Here is a 17426-nt window from a genome sequence, read left to right on the forward strand (position 1 = left end):
CTGATGTTCTGTGTGACATCGGAATATGTAAGGACAGCTTTTTTTCAGTCTGTTTTAAGGTATGGGCTAACGCTCTGGGGAAATAGCAAAAAAATAAATGAAATTTTGGTGATCCAGAAGAAAGCAATCAGAGTAATAGCAAAGGTAGATAATAGGACACATTGTAAACCATTGTTCATTAAATATAGAATTTTAAAAGTTATTAATCTATATATTCTTGATAGTGTTAACTTCATACTTGCGGAACTACCTAATTTAAGTGTAATGAATCAAAGACATGACTACAATACAAGAAACTGTACTTCTCTGATCTTGCCACAGAATAGATTAGCAAAAGCAAACAACAGCCATAAGTACATGTCAGTTAAAATATATAACAAATTGTACAAATATGCCAGAAGCATGCCAATCAAATTGTTTAAGGAAAAACTACACAGCTTCTTGTTAATGAACCCATTCTATTCAATAGAAGAATTTTTAGAAATACCCAATATCAACTTAAGTTAAATGTGTTAAATATATTTAATAAAAATATTAGGTTAAGTGAACTGACGAAGTCTATTGCATGTAATAATGCTGAATGACCAATAAAGAATCTGAATCTGAATCTGTCAATGGTTGACAGATTTTTCCTAAAGCCATACTGTGATCCACTTATTAATCCTACGTTATCAAAGTAAACAGATAATTGTTGGTAAATTATGCATTCTAGAACTTTTGAAAAAACTGGGACTATGAATATTGCCCTGTAACTTGAGACAGAATTTTTATCTCCTTTATTATTTACAGGAACTACCCTAGACAGTTTAAGCTCGTCAGGGAAAAAACCCTCCAGTATACACTTGTTTATACAATTTGTTAGGGGGTACACTATACAGTCTATTACTTTCTTCAGCATGTTACAAGACAGGTCATATATGTCTACACTGTCTGATGATTTTAACTGCTTCACTATTCTTAACACAAAACCAGGTGAGACCTCAGAAAAATTGAAGGTACTTGTGTTTGTTGATGACCTAGCAATATTTTTTGACAGTAACTGTGATGAGCTGGTTTCAGGTTTAATTATAGCACTTCCTACTTCCTCAACTGATTTAATAAAAAAAGTCATTAAATTCCTGGGGAGAGATACTAATTTTGTCACTTCTTTTACCTTTGGTGACACTATTTATCAGTGTTCATGCTGCTTTGCACTTACTGGTGTATTTATTAATACTTCTGAGATTGTGTGCTTGCTTGGCTTCCACAAGTGACAGTGTTACACTAAATTCTCCGTTTAACAGATTCCTTAGCACCGGCAGTTTCTGCACTGCACATAACACTCGTTAGAACAAGTATAATATATTGAGTTTCTAAGGTCTCCATTGTTGCCAACACTTTTTATACGCCTATTATATAAATTTTGGGACACTCTCTGCGCTGGCGCGCCTGCTCGAGAGTTAAGTTTTGTGGAACAGTATATATAACGTCGATATTTTGAATTATTTGTACGAGCTACTCAATAGTTTATTATCAGGTATAACATTTTCAAGAACACGCATTGTAAATTTTGGCATGGCTGTAAACAAACTTTACGGTGTCATTGCTGCTTTCTTAATTGAGATACTGGTACTATATTTCGTTTTATTTTATCACAGATGACGTCTCACAACACCACTGGGCTGCGAAAAGTGATGTGGTGACTTTACTTGAGCATACAACGATTTGCGGAGACGTCCAGTTAAATACAAACAAATGATTAAAAGGATTTGCTGTAGGCTATAATGAGATTCCCTACTTAACGAAGTATTTATTTACAACCTGCGGACAAAGCGGTATTTTGCCATGGCGTTACTGTTCACGTACACAGATGACTTATGGTCTACAGTGTCGAACGAAGGAAATTATAATGAGAGCAGTCCACTTAATGGCATTCGCTGAAGTATTTAGACGGCGATGGGAAGGTCCACGAGACAAGTGAAACTGCTTTTAGTTTCTCACTGTCATGCCAGCTAACTTGACAGTAGCCTTGTCGCATGTTTTCGAAGTTCGGTTTACTGGCTGGTGTGACGCATGTGCAAGTTTTCCTTGGTGTGGAACGCAGCTTGATTGGGAGTGTGCACTGTGCATTGTAGCCTAAAGAAAACAAATGGGGTGGCTTTTGGTAGCAGTGGGATGGGTAGTCTGCGAGATGTTATGATTGTATGTGCATGGAATAGTAGATGATGTTGCAAATTTATTAAAAATGGGGTTGTCACATTCCCAAACAAAGCAAAATTTATATTTTCTGTGTACATTTTTATATTCTACTGTACGCCACAGTAAAGAATATGTCATAGGTCGAAAATAATCTCCTCACTGCTTACCGCTGTGCCAAGTCTTTACTGCACTGCAAACACTTTAAATTCGATTTAGCGTAATACATCCGAAAGATTTGTTTGATATCCAGTGACCCATTCACAGATTTAGCGTACCTTTTATTCACGTTAAGGTATTTTTAACCAACGCAAGTACTGAATAAGTTCTTTATTTTGATGAGTAGTTGTATGTTGAAAGAAGCCCTTCGCCTTTTCTTACAGCTAGTATTTCCACTGTGTTTGTCTTCTTGATATACGACCTCTAGTTCACCTAGCTTCTTAATTGTGCTTCAAACGCTGTGTAATAAGTAGAGTGTTTAATTCTAATAAATACAGACCTAAGTTTGGCAGTTTAGCTGACCAAAGTAAAAGAAATGGCATTGGTATCGTGTACTAAACACTGGAAGCTAGTGGAAGTAAACCTAGCAAAGTGTTTATCATATGCTCCTTACCAGTTTGCAAACCATCTGAATAAACCTAATGAGTTCCTTCCTTCACCCCCCAAGAGGGCAAGAGTAGTAATTTGTGGAGGTGGTGTTATGGGAGCAGCAGTAGCATATCATTTAGCAGAAATGGGTTGGGGACAACACACAGTTTTGATAGAGCAAGGCAGGTGAGCAAGAATTACTTTCATTTTTTTTCAGTTTCTATTGCACGTTTTGAATTTGGAAACATACAGAATGAAAGAAGTGTCTTTTACTCAAGTCTTGACAAATAATACTTCATTTAGGCGGAAGCAAACTATCATTGTTATTAGTGTTGGCCCAAGAAACTGATGGTGCTAACCAGTATCAATTAACTAAAATTCCACAAGGAACAACAGTGCTGCATACATAGGATAAGTAAGGAGCAAGCATTAATGTTTATATATTAGATATGAACATCTAAAAGTTCGCTACTGCGTTGTGGAATAATCTTCTTACAAAGTAGATAAAAATTTAAGTTTTCAGTTACACATCTGTGCTACAATTCAAATAGCTTGTTTTTTTTTTTTAATTTAATGTCTTAATATCTATTAATTGAAACCAGACGTACATATTTATAATTTTTGTTGTGAGATGTGAAAGAATAATGATTTGGTACCTATTAAAACTGTAATTCATCTGCAGGTTATTTACACAAAGAGTATTTTGCCCATTGTAAAGTAATAATCATCAATGTCTGAGGTAATATTTCAGATACCTTTTCAATAATAATAATTTTGGCTTAAAATTATGTGCTTTACACATATTGAGAACAAACTGCATCAAATGTGAGCAAAATGTAACTTTCTCAGACACTACAGCATAATTAGCACAGTTGCAGATCGCTGATCACTGTGTGTAACATATCGTTTATGTACATAGAGAACAAGAGTGCTGTCCTATGATATTTCCCTGGGGTACTCCTGAATGTACACTTGACTGATTAACACTAACCATCCATGATAATATATTGAGCTCCATTATTTAAAAAGTTTTGTGTCACTCACTTAACTTGGAACCTATTATGTATGCCTGGACATTCGTTAACAGACTGCAGTGGGGGCACTGTGCAGAATGCTCTGCAGAAATCTATGAAAATGAAATTTTCCTGTTGCAATTCATCCACAGTTTGTGGGATATCATACTAGAACAAGTCAAGCTAAGTATCGCAGAAGTGATGCTTTCTAAATCCAATTCAATTTGTGAACAAAAGCTTTTTGCTCTCAAGGGAGTTTATTGTATTCCAGCAAACTGATATGAAGAGTATTTATCTGTCATTTTGAAGGTACATTCTTTCATCTTTTTAATGTAGGAGTCACGAGTACTTGTTTCTGGTCTCTTGGTACCTTGTGATGGGTAAGAGATTTGCCATCAGGGCAAGCTAAGAGGATAGTGCTAAAGAGTGATATCTGTAAAACTGAATTTGGATTCCAGTCAGACCTGTTAACTTATTTATCTCCAATTCTTTAGTTGCTTTTCATTGCCAGGGTTGTCCATTTCTATGTCCATCATGCACAAGTTTGTGCAGCAGTCAAGTGATGATATGTTAGTACGGTCCTCCTGCATGGAAGACTTCCTGAATACTAAATTTGAAACATCAGCTTTCAGTTTGCTCTCTCCTGTTATTGCTCTAGACCTATTTTACGTAGGACCAAATTTTTCTAGGATTCTCATAAGATCTCTGTTCTAACGAACAGTAATGCACTGAAAGTTGTACACGCTGCATATCAGTCTTTTTATATGCACGCAAATTTCTACTAGCCTTTGCCTGTTAACATTTCTTCCAATAACTGAATGACTGAAACATATCAGCTCATATGATGAGACATACTGGATTAAAGTGTGTTACCTCCACAACAGCCATTTAAAGACAAATAGCAGCAAGATATTCTGTTAAACTAAACTGTAGATTTAGTTTATTAATTAATAAGATATTTATATTTAAAACAACAATTATTGAGAAGAAGCATTGTTTTCTCTTAAAAAATAACGTCCACATGATTGTGAAAGAATGTTTACGCACCAAAGAACTTTGTTTTTCAACTTCCCCTTCTGGAACTATGCATCTTGTTCACTGTTTTTCTGTGAATAGGTTCCATATCTGAAGTTGATTCTGAGGGGTCTACAACATATAGTCCTACATCTATGGGTGTCATAACTGGACTCAAAATATTTTCCAGTCACAAATTTCCTTAAGTGAGGCAATAAGTGGAAGTCAGAGGATCAAACCTGTTGGCTGAGATGAGGTTCTAACAATTCATGTTTCAAATCGTTCAATTCTGTCATTGTTGTTCATAACTTTCTCTTCTTTCCCTTACCATTATATTGTGTAGTCAATATTCAGCCATCACATTGTGTTTCCGTGTACATCTTGTGAAATGACCATGACAGGAAAATCAGAGGAGTTCAAGCTCATGCTTAGGCCATACGTAAATCAAGTGAAAGTGCTGGTCCAATACATCATTATCTTGCTGTGCGTAGTTCCTAAAGTTAATGTTAGAAAAACAGAAAGAACATTGAAATTATCTTTTTGGGCATTGCTGATGATAAGTAGCAGAGTAAGACTACATCTAAAGCAACTATCTACACTGTGCTTGGGTGCTATCTTTTATATTGCTGTGCAGCATGGAATTCATACCAGATAGAATTGACAGAGGGCATAGAAGAAGTTCAAAGAAGGGCAGCTTAATTTGTAAAGTCACAAAATGGGGAGATAATGTCATGGATATGGTATGTGAGTTGTGGTGGCAATCAGTAAAACAAAAGCGTTTTCGTTTGACTGAGAATCAGTTCACAAAATTTCAGATACCAACATTCTCCTCTGAATGTGAAAATACACTCCTGGAAATGGAAAAAAGAACACATTGACACCGGTGTGTCAGACCCACCATACTTGCTCTGGACACTGCAAGAGGGCTGTACAAGCAATGATCACACGCACTGCACAGCGGACACACCAGGAACCGCGGTGTTGGCCGTCGAATGGCGCTAGCTGCGCAGCATTTGTGCACCGCCGCCGTCAGTGTCAGCCAGTTTGCCGTGGCATACGGAGCTCCATCGCAGTCTTTAACACTGGTAGCATGCCGCGACAGCGTGGACGTGAACCGTATGTGCAGTTGACGAACTTTGAACGAGGGCGTATAGTGGGCATGCGGGAGGCCGGGTGGACGTACCGCCGAATTACTCAACACGTGGAGCATGAGGTCTCCACAGTACATTGATGTTGTCGCCAGTGGTTGGCGGAAGGTGCAAGTGCCCGTCGACCTGGGACCGGACCGCAGCAACGCACGGATGCACGCCAAGACCGTAGGACCCTACGCAGTGCCGTAGGGGACCGCACCGCCACTTCCCAGCAAATTAGGGACACTGTTGCTCCTGGGGTATCGGCGAGGACCATTCGCAACCATCTCCATGAAGCTGGGCTACGGTCCCGCACACCGTTAGGCCGTCTTCCGCTCACACCCCAACATCGTGCAGCCCGCCTCCAGTGGTGTTGCAACAGGCGTGAATGGAGGGACAAATGGAGACGTGTCGTCTTCAGCGATGAGAGTCGCTTCTGCCTTGGTGCCAATGATGGTCTTATGCGTGTTTGGCGCCGTGCAGGTGAGCGCCACAATCAGGACTGCATACGACCGAGGCACACAGGGCCAACACCCGGCATCATGGTGTGGGGAGCGATCTCCTACACTGGCCGTACACCTCTGGTGATCGTCGAGGGGACACTGAATAGTGCACGGTACATCCAAACCGTCATCGAACCCATCGTTCTACCATTCCTAGACCGGCAAGGGAACTTGCTGTTCCAACAGGACAATGCACGTCCGCATGTGTCCCGTGCCACCCAACATGCTCTAGAAGGTGTAAGTCAACTACCCTGGCCAGCAAGATCTCCGGATCTGTCCCCCATTGAGCATGTTTGGGACTGGATGAAGCGTCATATCACGCGGTCTGCACGTCCAGCACGAACGCTGGTCCAACTGAGGTGCCAGGTGGAAATGGCATGGCAAGCTGTTCCACAGGACTACATCCAGCATCTCTACGATCGTCTCGATGGGAGAATAGCAGCCTGCATTGCTGCGAAAGGTGGATATACACTGTACTAGTGCCGACATTGTACATGCTCTGTTGCCTGTGTCTATGTGCCTGTGGTTCTGTCAGTGTGATCATGTGATGTATATGACCCCAGGAATGTGTCAATAAAGTTTCCCCTTCCTGGGACAATGTATTCACGGTGTTCTTATTTCAATTTCCAGGAGTGTATGCTATTGACGAACACCTATATACATATGAATGATCATTGCAGTAAAGTGAGAGAAATCAGAGCTCACCCAGAATGATTTTTGCTGTCTGCTGTTAGATAAATAGTGTGAAAGTGTTTCAATGAGACCTCTGTTAGGCACTTAAGTGTTAACTGCACAGTGTGGTCATGTAGGAGTTCAAATGGTTGTGAGCACTATTGGACTTAACATCTATGGTCATCAGTCCCCTAGAACTTAGAACTACTTAAACCTAACTAACCTAAGGACATCACACAACACCCAGTCATAATGAGGCAGAGAATCATGCAGGAGTAGAAATACTATGTTGCAAAGTATGGTAGCAACTGATATACAATGTCTGATACTCAAACAAATGATTTACCTCAAACACAACAGAGGGTTTAAATGAATATGTGAGCTGCAACATTTTTTTAGTTGTCTACCGGGAATGGGTCTGGAGAGCTGGTGTTTACTGAAGTGAAAGTAGTGGATGTAATGTTGTGTGTGTACAGGTTGATGGAAAATCCAATCATTGTGAGTTTTTGTTAGTGTGCATAAAGAAAATCCACTCATTGTTGGGATCATACTAAATCTAAATAGGCTTTAGAAATATTTGTATTGGAATGACTGGAAGATCAACTAATATCAGTAACACAGAACAGAAACAAAATTGCAAGATAGTTACATCTGTATCCATACCCTGTAAGGCACCCCATGGACACCTTGTGTAACACTGTCACTCCCCTCTCCTGCACCAATTGTGGATATTACATGGGAAGAATGAGTGTTGGTGACTTCATGTGAGCTCAAGTCTCGGTGTTTTACTTTTGTGGTATTTTCATGAGATATATGTAGGAGGAAAAAATTTATTGGTTGACACTTCTTGGAACAGTGCTGTTGGAATTTAGCAGCAAATCAAACTGTAATGCACTGGGTCTTATAGTGACTGGAACTGAAGTTGAATGAGGATCTTAGTGACACTTTGGTACTTAGTAAATGAATTAGTAATGAAATGTACTGCTGTCCTCTTTTCTGTTTCCTCTTTCATTCTAATCTGGTAAGAAACCCATATCACTTCTACAAGGATTTTTTAAGCCACATTCTTCATGAGTGAGGTACCAACCTGATGATAAATCCAGTGACATTTTGTCTTGAAACTGCTATTTCTATGATTAGTTTTATATGGCTGTTTTATCACTATATAACAGCATCATTCACAATCAGCTTCAAGGGGCTTTCAGAGCTATCTGCTACGTCATTTATCTATATCGCGAACAGTAATGCTCATATCATGGGGAGCTGCATCAAACCAGTCTTTGGGCCAAAGACTTCAACAACAGCAACAATGGTCCTTGATACTCCACTGGGGCAGGCATGAAATCATGTTATACCTGAAGATTTTTCTCCATGGCTACTTGCCAGGAACTCTTCAGTCCAATATGAAGATTAATTGATATTCAGTATGCTCCTATTTTGTTCAGTATGCAGACGTGGTACCATATCTAATGCATTCCAGCAGTCAGGCGCGTATGATGAGGATAAACTGGCTATGACTAAGCCTGTTCTTCCTGAATGCATTCCAGCGGTCAGGCGCGTATGATGAGGATAAACTGGCTGTGACTAAGCCTGTTCTGCCTGATAGTGAAGAATTATTGTCCCCGTCCAAAGAACTCTCAAACAGTAAGAACTAAAAGAAATGAAGAAGAGAAAAAAGAAAAATATGAGTTAGTGAATTTAGAAATTAATTTCATATTAATGTAAGTGTAATTACACATATGACTATGATATCATATATTAAAAACAAAGATTCCGAGACTTACCAAGTGGGAAAGCGCCAGCAGACAGGCACAATGAACAAAACACACACAGAATTACTAGCTTTCGCAACCGATGGTTGCTTCTTCAGGAAGGAGAGGGAAAGACGAAAGGATGTGGGTTTTAAGGGAGATGGTAAGGAGTCATTCCAATCCCGGGAGCGGAAAGACTTCCCTTAGGGGAAAAAAAGGACAGGTGTACACTCGCGCGCGTGCGCGTGCACACACACACACACACACACACACACACACACACACACACACACACACACACAAGCAGACATATTTAAAGGCCTTTAAATACGTCTGCTTTTGTGTGTGTGTATGTGCGGATGGATGTGTGTGTGTGTGTGTGTGTGTGTGTGTGTGTGTGTACACCTGTCCTTTTTTTCCCCTAAGGGAAGTCTTTCCGCTCCCGGGATTGGAATGACTCCTTACCCTCTCCCTTAAAACCCACATCCTTTCGTCTTTCACTCTCCTTCCTGAAGAAGCAACCATCGGTTGCGAAAGCTAGTAATTCTATGTGTGTGTTTGTGTGTTTTGTTCATTGTGCCTGTCTGCCGGCGCTTTCCGCTTGGTAAGTCTTGGAATCTTTGTTTTTAATATATTTTTCCCATGTGGAAGTTTCTTTCTATTTTATTTACATGACTATGATATCAGTTACTTATAGTGTAGTGTGAAGCTGATTTCTCTTTCTAGGCAAATCTTTCTGTGTTGTTTACAAGCTTGTACAATTCCTCATAGTTTGAAGTGTCCCTTACACTAAACAAAATGATCCAAGGGCAAAGAATATTGTATTAATAATAGTAATAATAATAATGAACAATAATATAAATCTGTTGTGAGATCCAAATGGTGACAGTATTAACAGGAAATGAAAAATTGAGCAATGTACAACTTCAAGCTGTTAAGTCAATTTTGTACCTATTTCAGGATGGAAGGCACCTGTGGAGAACAGTTTAGAAAAGCATTCTACAGTTACTTATCGCAGAATTTGGGCTGTAGATCGATAGAAGGAAGATTAGTGTTTAATGTTCTGTTAGTAGTGCCTGATAACAAGCTATAAAGCATAAATAGTGAAATGCATACATGGGGCAAATGATAGTTACTCTGTCAATTTTCACCCAAATCTTTATCAACACTTAACTATTGCAAGTGAAGCACATGTGCCAGAAGCTTTTTTCAATTCCAATCAGACAGAAATGCTGACTATTACTTATCCTAATATGCTACATCTCCAAATACTACCAGTAGAATCCCTTGAATAGGAAATGGTACTCCTAGCATTTGGAAAAATGGGTGTCTTCTTCAGGAATAAGGGGTGCACCAAGTCTCTGAGATTGTAGGTTAATAGGGGGCCACAAGTTATGAGGAAGAAATGAGGCAAAGATGAATGAAAATGTATCATGAAATGTAGATGGTCCAAGGTAATATGAGAATCGTGCAATACGGAAGTTTCCCTATTTTATTTCTCTGCAAAATGTACTTCCCAGGATGAAAGGGCTGGTGAGTTCAACTGGTAAGTGTTGACAACACTCACACCAGCTTACGAAGCATACCACAGCATCTTGCCAGTACACTGCCAGCTAAGATGGAGTTCCCACTACAAAATGTGTCTGCATGTGAGTTGAACTCTGTCATTTGTTTTTCACAGCTAAACAGCTATCCACTGTCAACAGCCAGTGGAAATTAACATCTGTTTATGCAAAAGCTGTATGAACATTCAGATGGTTGTTCTGCGGTGTGTGCAGTTTGTGGAAAGATGTGAAGATGTGCATGATGACAGCGCACAAGGAGATCCACTACAGTAACGCGATGATTACAATTCGTAATATTGTGGAGGAAGATCATCCCATTACCATTCATAATCTCCTAATGTAGCTACCTCCTGAGGCAACTGGGTGCATCCATCATGAAGGTCCTGACAGACCGTCTTCACTACCAACAAGTGTATGCAAGATGGTTGGTTGATGTCCACAGATGGAAATGGAAGGATCGGGGCAGAATGTTTCTGGGAATGCATCAGATAGAGGGAGATCTGCTCGTCAGATGGCTTGTCATTGGAGATGAGACCTGGATTCGTGATTTGACTCCCGAGTCAAACCATCAGGACATGATGTGGAAGAAATCTGACGAAAGTGCTCCAGGAAAGGCAATGGAAAAGTTATGGCAGCCATCTTTTGGGACCATCAGGGGGTTTTACTCATTCAGTTCCTGCCTTGCAACACCACAATGAAAGCAGAAAGGTACTGTAATAACTTGAGGAATATGTGAGCTGCCATCAACAGAAAATGTCCTTGATTTTTGTCTCACAAAATTCTCTTCCTTCAAGACAATGCTCGGCATCATAGAGCCTGAATGAGCCAGGCAGAGTATGCAAGATTCAACTGGGAAGTGTTCTCACAATCTCAATATTCAGCAGTCTTGCCTCAAGTGACTTTCACATGTTCCCCTAACTCAAGGTCATTGTGGAGGTAAGCTCTTCAACACTAATGATGAAGTCACATCAACAGTGAAGAGCTGGTTACGAGCAGTGCACCTGGCTTGGTACAACACTAGTTTGGAAAAACTTTTGTTACATTACCAAAAATTATTGGAAAAAAATGGCAGCTTTGTAGAAAAGTAACAGAAGTATACTAAAATGTCAATAAAATTGTTTCAGCATGATAAATTGTTTAAAAACTTACTTACTGGATGTCTCTCACACATTAGTATGCACTGAGCTAGCTTCAGTTTAATGATGCGAGGACCAGGGTGCGAAGTAAAGGTGGATCAGATGATGGTGAGAAAAAGAAAGTTGGAAAGAATTATTGTCATTAAGAAATAGAAAGCAAAGGGACAGAGACAGGAAAATGAAGAGAGGTAATGAAAAAAAAAGTAACTAATAAATTTCTAGGAATTCAATAGTAGAAGAGTAGTTGAGAGGCACCCACATAAATGATGAACACTCCTCTCTCTCTCTCTCTCTCTCCCTCCCTCCCTCCCTCCCTCCCTCCCTCCCTCCCTCCCTCCCTCCCTCCCTCCCTCCCTCCCTCCCTCCCTCCCTCCCTCCCCCTCCCCCATTCAACCCCTCCCCTACCTGCCTGTGCACCTACAGTGTGCTGGCTGGACCCACTGCAAGGACTGTAGCTCACCAGATGACGTTGCGTGGATATTGACTTGGATGGGGTGAGTAGAGGGAGAAAGAGGCGGGAGCAAGAGAGGGTTTGGGGATTGGTTGCTAGCGGCTTGGAGATAGACAGCAGTTCTGCCTGATGCCCCCCTGCCAGTCATTACCCATCCCCAACCCCTCCTGCTCCTCTCTCTCTCTCTCTCTCTCTCTCTCTCTCTCTCTCTCTCTCTCTCTCTCTCTCTCTGTGTGTGTGTGTCTCTGTCTCTGTCTGTCCCCCCTCTCCCTTCCTCCCTCTTCATTTAGCCCTTCTCCCCCTCACCCAAGTTCACATGCTGAACTGCAACCCAGGTATTGTGCCATCTTGCCCCTCCGAACCCCTGTCATCACAGCCCTCATCCTACGTTCACCTGCTGAACCACAACTGCCACCACGGCACCTGTGTGTGTGTGTGTGTGTGTGTGTGTGTGTGTGTGTGTGTGTGTGTGTGTGTGACAGAGAGAGGAAGACATATGTACTCTAGCTTGTCAGGCGATTTCTTTCAAAAGCTAGCAATGGAAGCTGAGCCAAGGAGAGTGAGAGGTTGAATGATATATTTGATAAGATGTACCCATCTCTGGAGTTCAGAGAAACTGATACTGCATAGAAGGGCCCAAATCTGCTGTGTGGTACAATAGGCACTCAGGTCTCATGAGTCAAGTTATATAGCATGCTCAGCAACTTGGTTCTGGGTAACGAGATGAACAGTTCTTCAGTGACCATTCAAGCATTAGGCCAGTTTAGTGGTGGTTAGCCATATAGAAAAAGCAATGTCGTGCACATATTTCAGTTGCTAAACAACGTCATTAGTTAGTAATTATCTCACTTTATTTGACAATAAAGTTACTCACTTTCTCCAATTAATCTTCCTTCTTAGATTTGGTTCTGTTCTGTAAAAGTGAGTTTCATTTTAATAAATGCCATTTACATTGTAGAGAGTATTTTTTTAATTTTTTTATAGTGATGCAGTGACTGATGGTGACTTTAGTGACATGCTAACTCTTAAGTGTTTTCAGAACCTGAATCAATAATTCATATATGACTAAACATAGGAGAGTGAAATAAATTTCCTTATAACTGACATTGTTTAATGAAAAATTACTTTTATAGGAATTGTGAGATGTTTTTTTTTTGCATTTTCTATATAGGTGTGGAGGTGGAACAACATGGCATTTGTCGGGACTGGTTGGCGTTTTCAAACCATCATTGACCCAGGTTAAGCTTACTCAGTCAAGTGTTCAACTCTATAAGCATTTGGAGGAAAGTGGACTTAAAACAGGTTGGAAAATGTGTGGCAGCTTGTGCCTTGCAAGAACACACGATAGAATGACAGTCTTCCGCAGGATGAAGGCACAATCAGTGTTAGTATCATACTTACTGGCGCAACATATAAAATTTTAAAAATTAGTCTCTCTCTCTCTCTCTCTCTCTCTCTCTCTCTCTCTCTGTGTGTGTGTGTGTGTGTGTGTGTGTGTGTGTGTGTGTGTGTGTGTTTTAAAGTATAATAATTCTGCTTATAATTCTAACTATTGATAGCTGTGAATACAGAGAATTATTATTTTTACACTAGTATGAAACAATACTTAAAGCCATATTAAATGAGAATATTAAGGAGATTATTGTTAGTTTCTATGATTCTTTTTATATGTTTATTTTAAATGGAGTGGTGATTAATTTTTCTTAATTTGTTATGGCATTTAATAGGGAGACGAATAACATTTTTGTATACAGTGCAGTAAGGAATTGGCATTAGACATAACTACACTTTTTATGTCTAAATGAAGAAAGCACAAAATTATGGGTGTTCTGCAGTATTAATTTATTTAGTTAACCAGTGCTGGGCTTAATACAAGTTCATCATCAGGTTATAACTGACTTGCCGTCATAGGGGATACAATATTTATGAACAACACTGAAAAAGACATTACACATGGAGAGTGAAGTGTAAAAACAGAGTAAATGTCATATTTGACAGTGCAGTAGTAATATAGTTGAAAATGTTAAATATTAAATAATTGTAAAAGGGATATGCAAAAAATTTTACCTCAGAGAAAATACATTGTGTTTATGGATGAGACAAAGGAGGAGAATGTGCCAAAGAATTGAAAGCCTCGAAAGACAAGTTGTACATGTGGGAAAACAACAGAATAACCTATATAGCAGCTTAAATTAAATTGACAATTCCAATTTTAAAAACACAACATAAGAGTATCACAGTATATCTTGAAAATGTATTACATAAAGAAGGTGATGCACAAACAGAATAAAAAATACTGACAGTTATGATGTAGTTGGAAATATGTAAGCTAAACTGTATAAAAGTGAGTGTGAAGAAATGTAGGGAGGATGTATATATGATAAAACTACAGAATATATAACAATTTGGGATATGTTAAGAGTCACAATAAAATAAATGGAAAGTAAAGAAATAGTCTGGAACTGACTGAATGGAAAGAACTGGAGAAAGGAGGATGTCAGTGAAGTTTAGGAGAGGGGGAAGTATTACACTGAGCCGATCATTTGGCATTAGTTGAGGACTGTGTGCCAGAAGTTTATTGGTCTACAGGGCTTCCAAAAGATTCAGTTTTGGCTCTTTGTTTGCCAAATGGAGCGCTTGGAATTTTGACTGGTAAAATTGGGACCTTCACTTAATACATAATCAGCTGCTGTAGAATCAGAACTCTGCAACCTCCAGCTATGTTCATGTTCAGCCCATCTGATTGCATGTCTTTGCCTTGTTGACCAACATAAAACTTATTATTACGATCTAGCCAATTAATTTTATATAGTCTGCTTCTGTCTTGTAATTGGGCCTTAGTTCCTCACAGAGTAGGAAATTTTATGGTTGCAGGATTTCAGTGCTGTAGGTACACTCTCTGATTTCAGTCATAAGATTGGGATTGTACGTCACTTTCTGCAAACATTTGATTACCAGTAGAGGTAGAGCTAAGATATAAGTTTCAGCATTTGTGTCTTGAGGAAGAATTGAATCAAGAAATCTCCTTTAGATTTTGAAACAGGTATGAGATGGTGCACCACTGAAAGGAAAACAGCATGTTCGTGTGCCTGTGTGTATTGCCATGCAAAATATATTCTTGTGAGAGAACAGGGAATTAGATTAGAGAAGTAATGAGCTCCATGAACATTTCTGCTAGAAGAGGACTAAGAACCATTTAACTAGTTGTAACAAGTTCGTTGAAACCAAAAGTAGTTTTTTGCTAAGCGTGTATAAATGGACAGTCTCAAGTTATCCACTTTGTTAATTACACTAAAAACAATTACGTTAGTGTGTATCATTGCTGCTTCTACAAAGAACTGTGACAGATTCCACATGTAATGTAAACATGTAGTCAATCCCAAAAGGCAGATATTGTGAGAAGTTTGCAATACAGACAATTTCAAAAATTAAATATTTCGTAAAAATGTTAATTAATGTTTTGATATTATTGTGATTAAATATTATAAGCAAAAATACAGCATTAATAAGGTACCCATTTGCATGACTAGTAACCTGCACAAGGTGGTGAATACTGTATCGACTATGCAGGAGACCTGCAGAATTTCATTACAGATAATGCTGTGAAATGTTGAAGGCAGACTAAAACCATGCATTACACTAACAAAACATCGAGCTCTCAGAATCACAACTTCGTGGTGTGGTATGCAAGGCTTATTAACATAGAAACAAGATGATCAATGTGTTACATCTATATGGTAAAAAAATCTCATTCATAGAAAAAAAATATAGTCATACATTTATATGTTGCCCATCAAGTGTGATAAGTAGGGATTAGCATAGCCATTATTAAAAAGGAATGACACAAGCATACATCAAAATGAAATGTTATAATACCTTACTGTAATTCTTTTGCTCTATCAAAAAGTGTTTCATTGTGGAGGTCTGTGTGTTCATCAGTGCTGATTTCTACCCGTACTATCTACCTACCACTAGAACAGTACAAATTATTACACACAGTTGTAGTTTTACATTCTTGGTACTTCATCAAAAGCTGCAACATTTCTTTCCAGTAGCACAATTAGCCCACCAAAGATACTTTAGCAGAGAAGGCAGCACTCCAGTAACTGTAAGAGATAACTTCCCAAGGAACTCGACGTTTTGCTTGAAAACGTGAGTAGTAAAGTCAGTAAAATATTGTTTTAAGATGAAATTGACACTTGGCTGATAACACAAGAGGTTTTATAAGTTATAGGGTGCAGAAATCAATCATCCTTTTTTTTTTTTTACCCAAATCCAGATCTTGGCTAGTGCCTAGCCATTATCAGTGCAACATTTTATACTCTCTATGCATGTTAATTCCCTGTTGTTCGGGTGTGTGTCACAGTTCTTTGAATACAATACTACACATTGAGTAGTATTCAAAGAACTGTGACTGACGCCCGAACAACAGGGAAGTAACACGCATCGAGATTATAAAATTTTGCATTGATAATGGCTGAGCATTAGCCGAAATATGGATTTGTGTAGTAAAATCTACAAAAAAAGGGCGACTGATTGCTGTGCTCTATAAGTTATACATCACATAACAGTTGCTGAATGAACCCACGTTCCTAATGGATGGTAGCCTGACTAGAGGTTTTGTTACTGGAATTTTTTCTTGCCAATAGTTGTGGTATTAGTAATGGATTATTTCAGATGTTTGCTTGAGTATACATGAAGAGATAGTGTTGTTGTTTTATGTACATGTAGACAGAAATTTGAATGGTATGACATCATCGAGAAGACGATAATACATTTTCTTGACCACAGTTGCCTCCATTATTAAGAAAAACGACACACTGGTAGGCAAGTGTAAGTGGACATACTGGATTACGGCGTGCATGAACATTTTCATAAAGTTTGCAGACATCAGTGCAAAGAACCATCAGCTGCAGTGTATGGGAAGATGTCTCCCTTGAATGACTGTAGGAGGATATGGGATGACTTAGACAAAATTTATAGTTGGTGTGATGAATTGTGGCTTGCTCTAAATGTAGAAAACTTTAAGTTAATGCAGATGAGCAGGCAAACAACCCAATAACATTCAAATACAATATTAGTAGTGTGCTGCTTGACACAGTCACATATGATTAAATATCTAAGCATAACATTGCAAAGTGATATGAAATGGATCAAGCATGTAAGGTTTGTAATCAGAAACAAATGATTGACTTCAGTTTATTGAGAGAAGTTTAGGAAAGTGTGTATATTGGTAAAGGAGGCCATATATAGTACACTAGTGCAATACATTCTTGGCTACTGCCCGAATGTATGGGATCTCCACCAGGGTGGTTTAAAGGAGGACATCGAATCATTTCAGAGGCAGCCTGCTAGATCTATACTTGCATGTTAGATCAACATGCCAGTATTACAGTGATGCATCAGGAACTCGAATGAGAATCTTGCT

At 39.1% G+C, this 17426-nt stretch overlaps 1 protein-coding gene across 1 annotated transcript in view; it reads left to right on the forward strand.

The window, feature by feature from the left end:
* Nucleotides 1–1742: 1742 nt before the first annotated feature.
* Nucleotides 1743–17426, forward strand: part of LOC126266932 (pyruvate dehydrogenase phosphatase regulatory subunit, mitochondrial) — a 95522-nt gene continuing 79838 nt past the window's right edge. The window contains exons 1-2 of the mRNA XM_049971624.1: nt 1743–2949; nt 13170–13382. Coding sequence (XP_049827581.1) covers nt 2711–2949; nt 13170–13382 — 452 coding nt within the window. The 5' untranslated portion in view covers nt 1743–2710. The remainder of the gene's footprint in view (nt 2950–13169; nt 13383–17426) is intronic.

The sequence above is a fragment of the Schistocerca gregaria genome, chromosome 4 (genome assembly GCF_023897955.1).
Source record: "Schistocerca gregaria isolate iqSchGreg1 chromosome 4, iqSchGreg1.2, whole genome shotgun sequence".
NCBI lineage: Eukaryota > Metazoa > Arthropoda > Insecta > Orthoptera > Acrididae > Schistocerca > Schistocerca gregaria.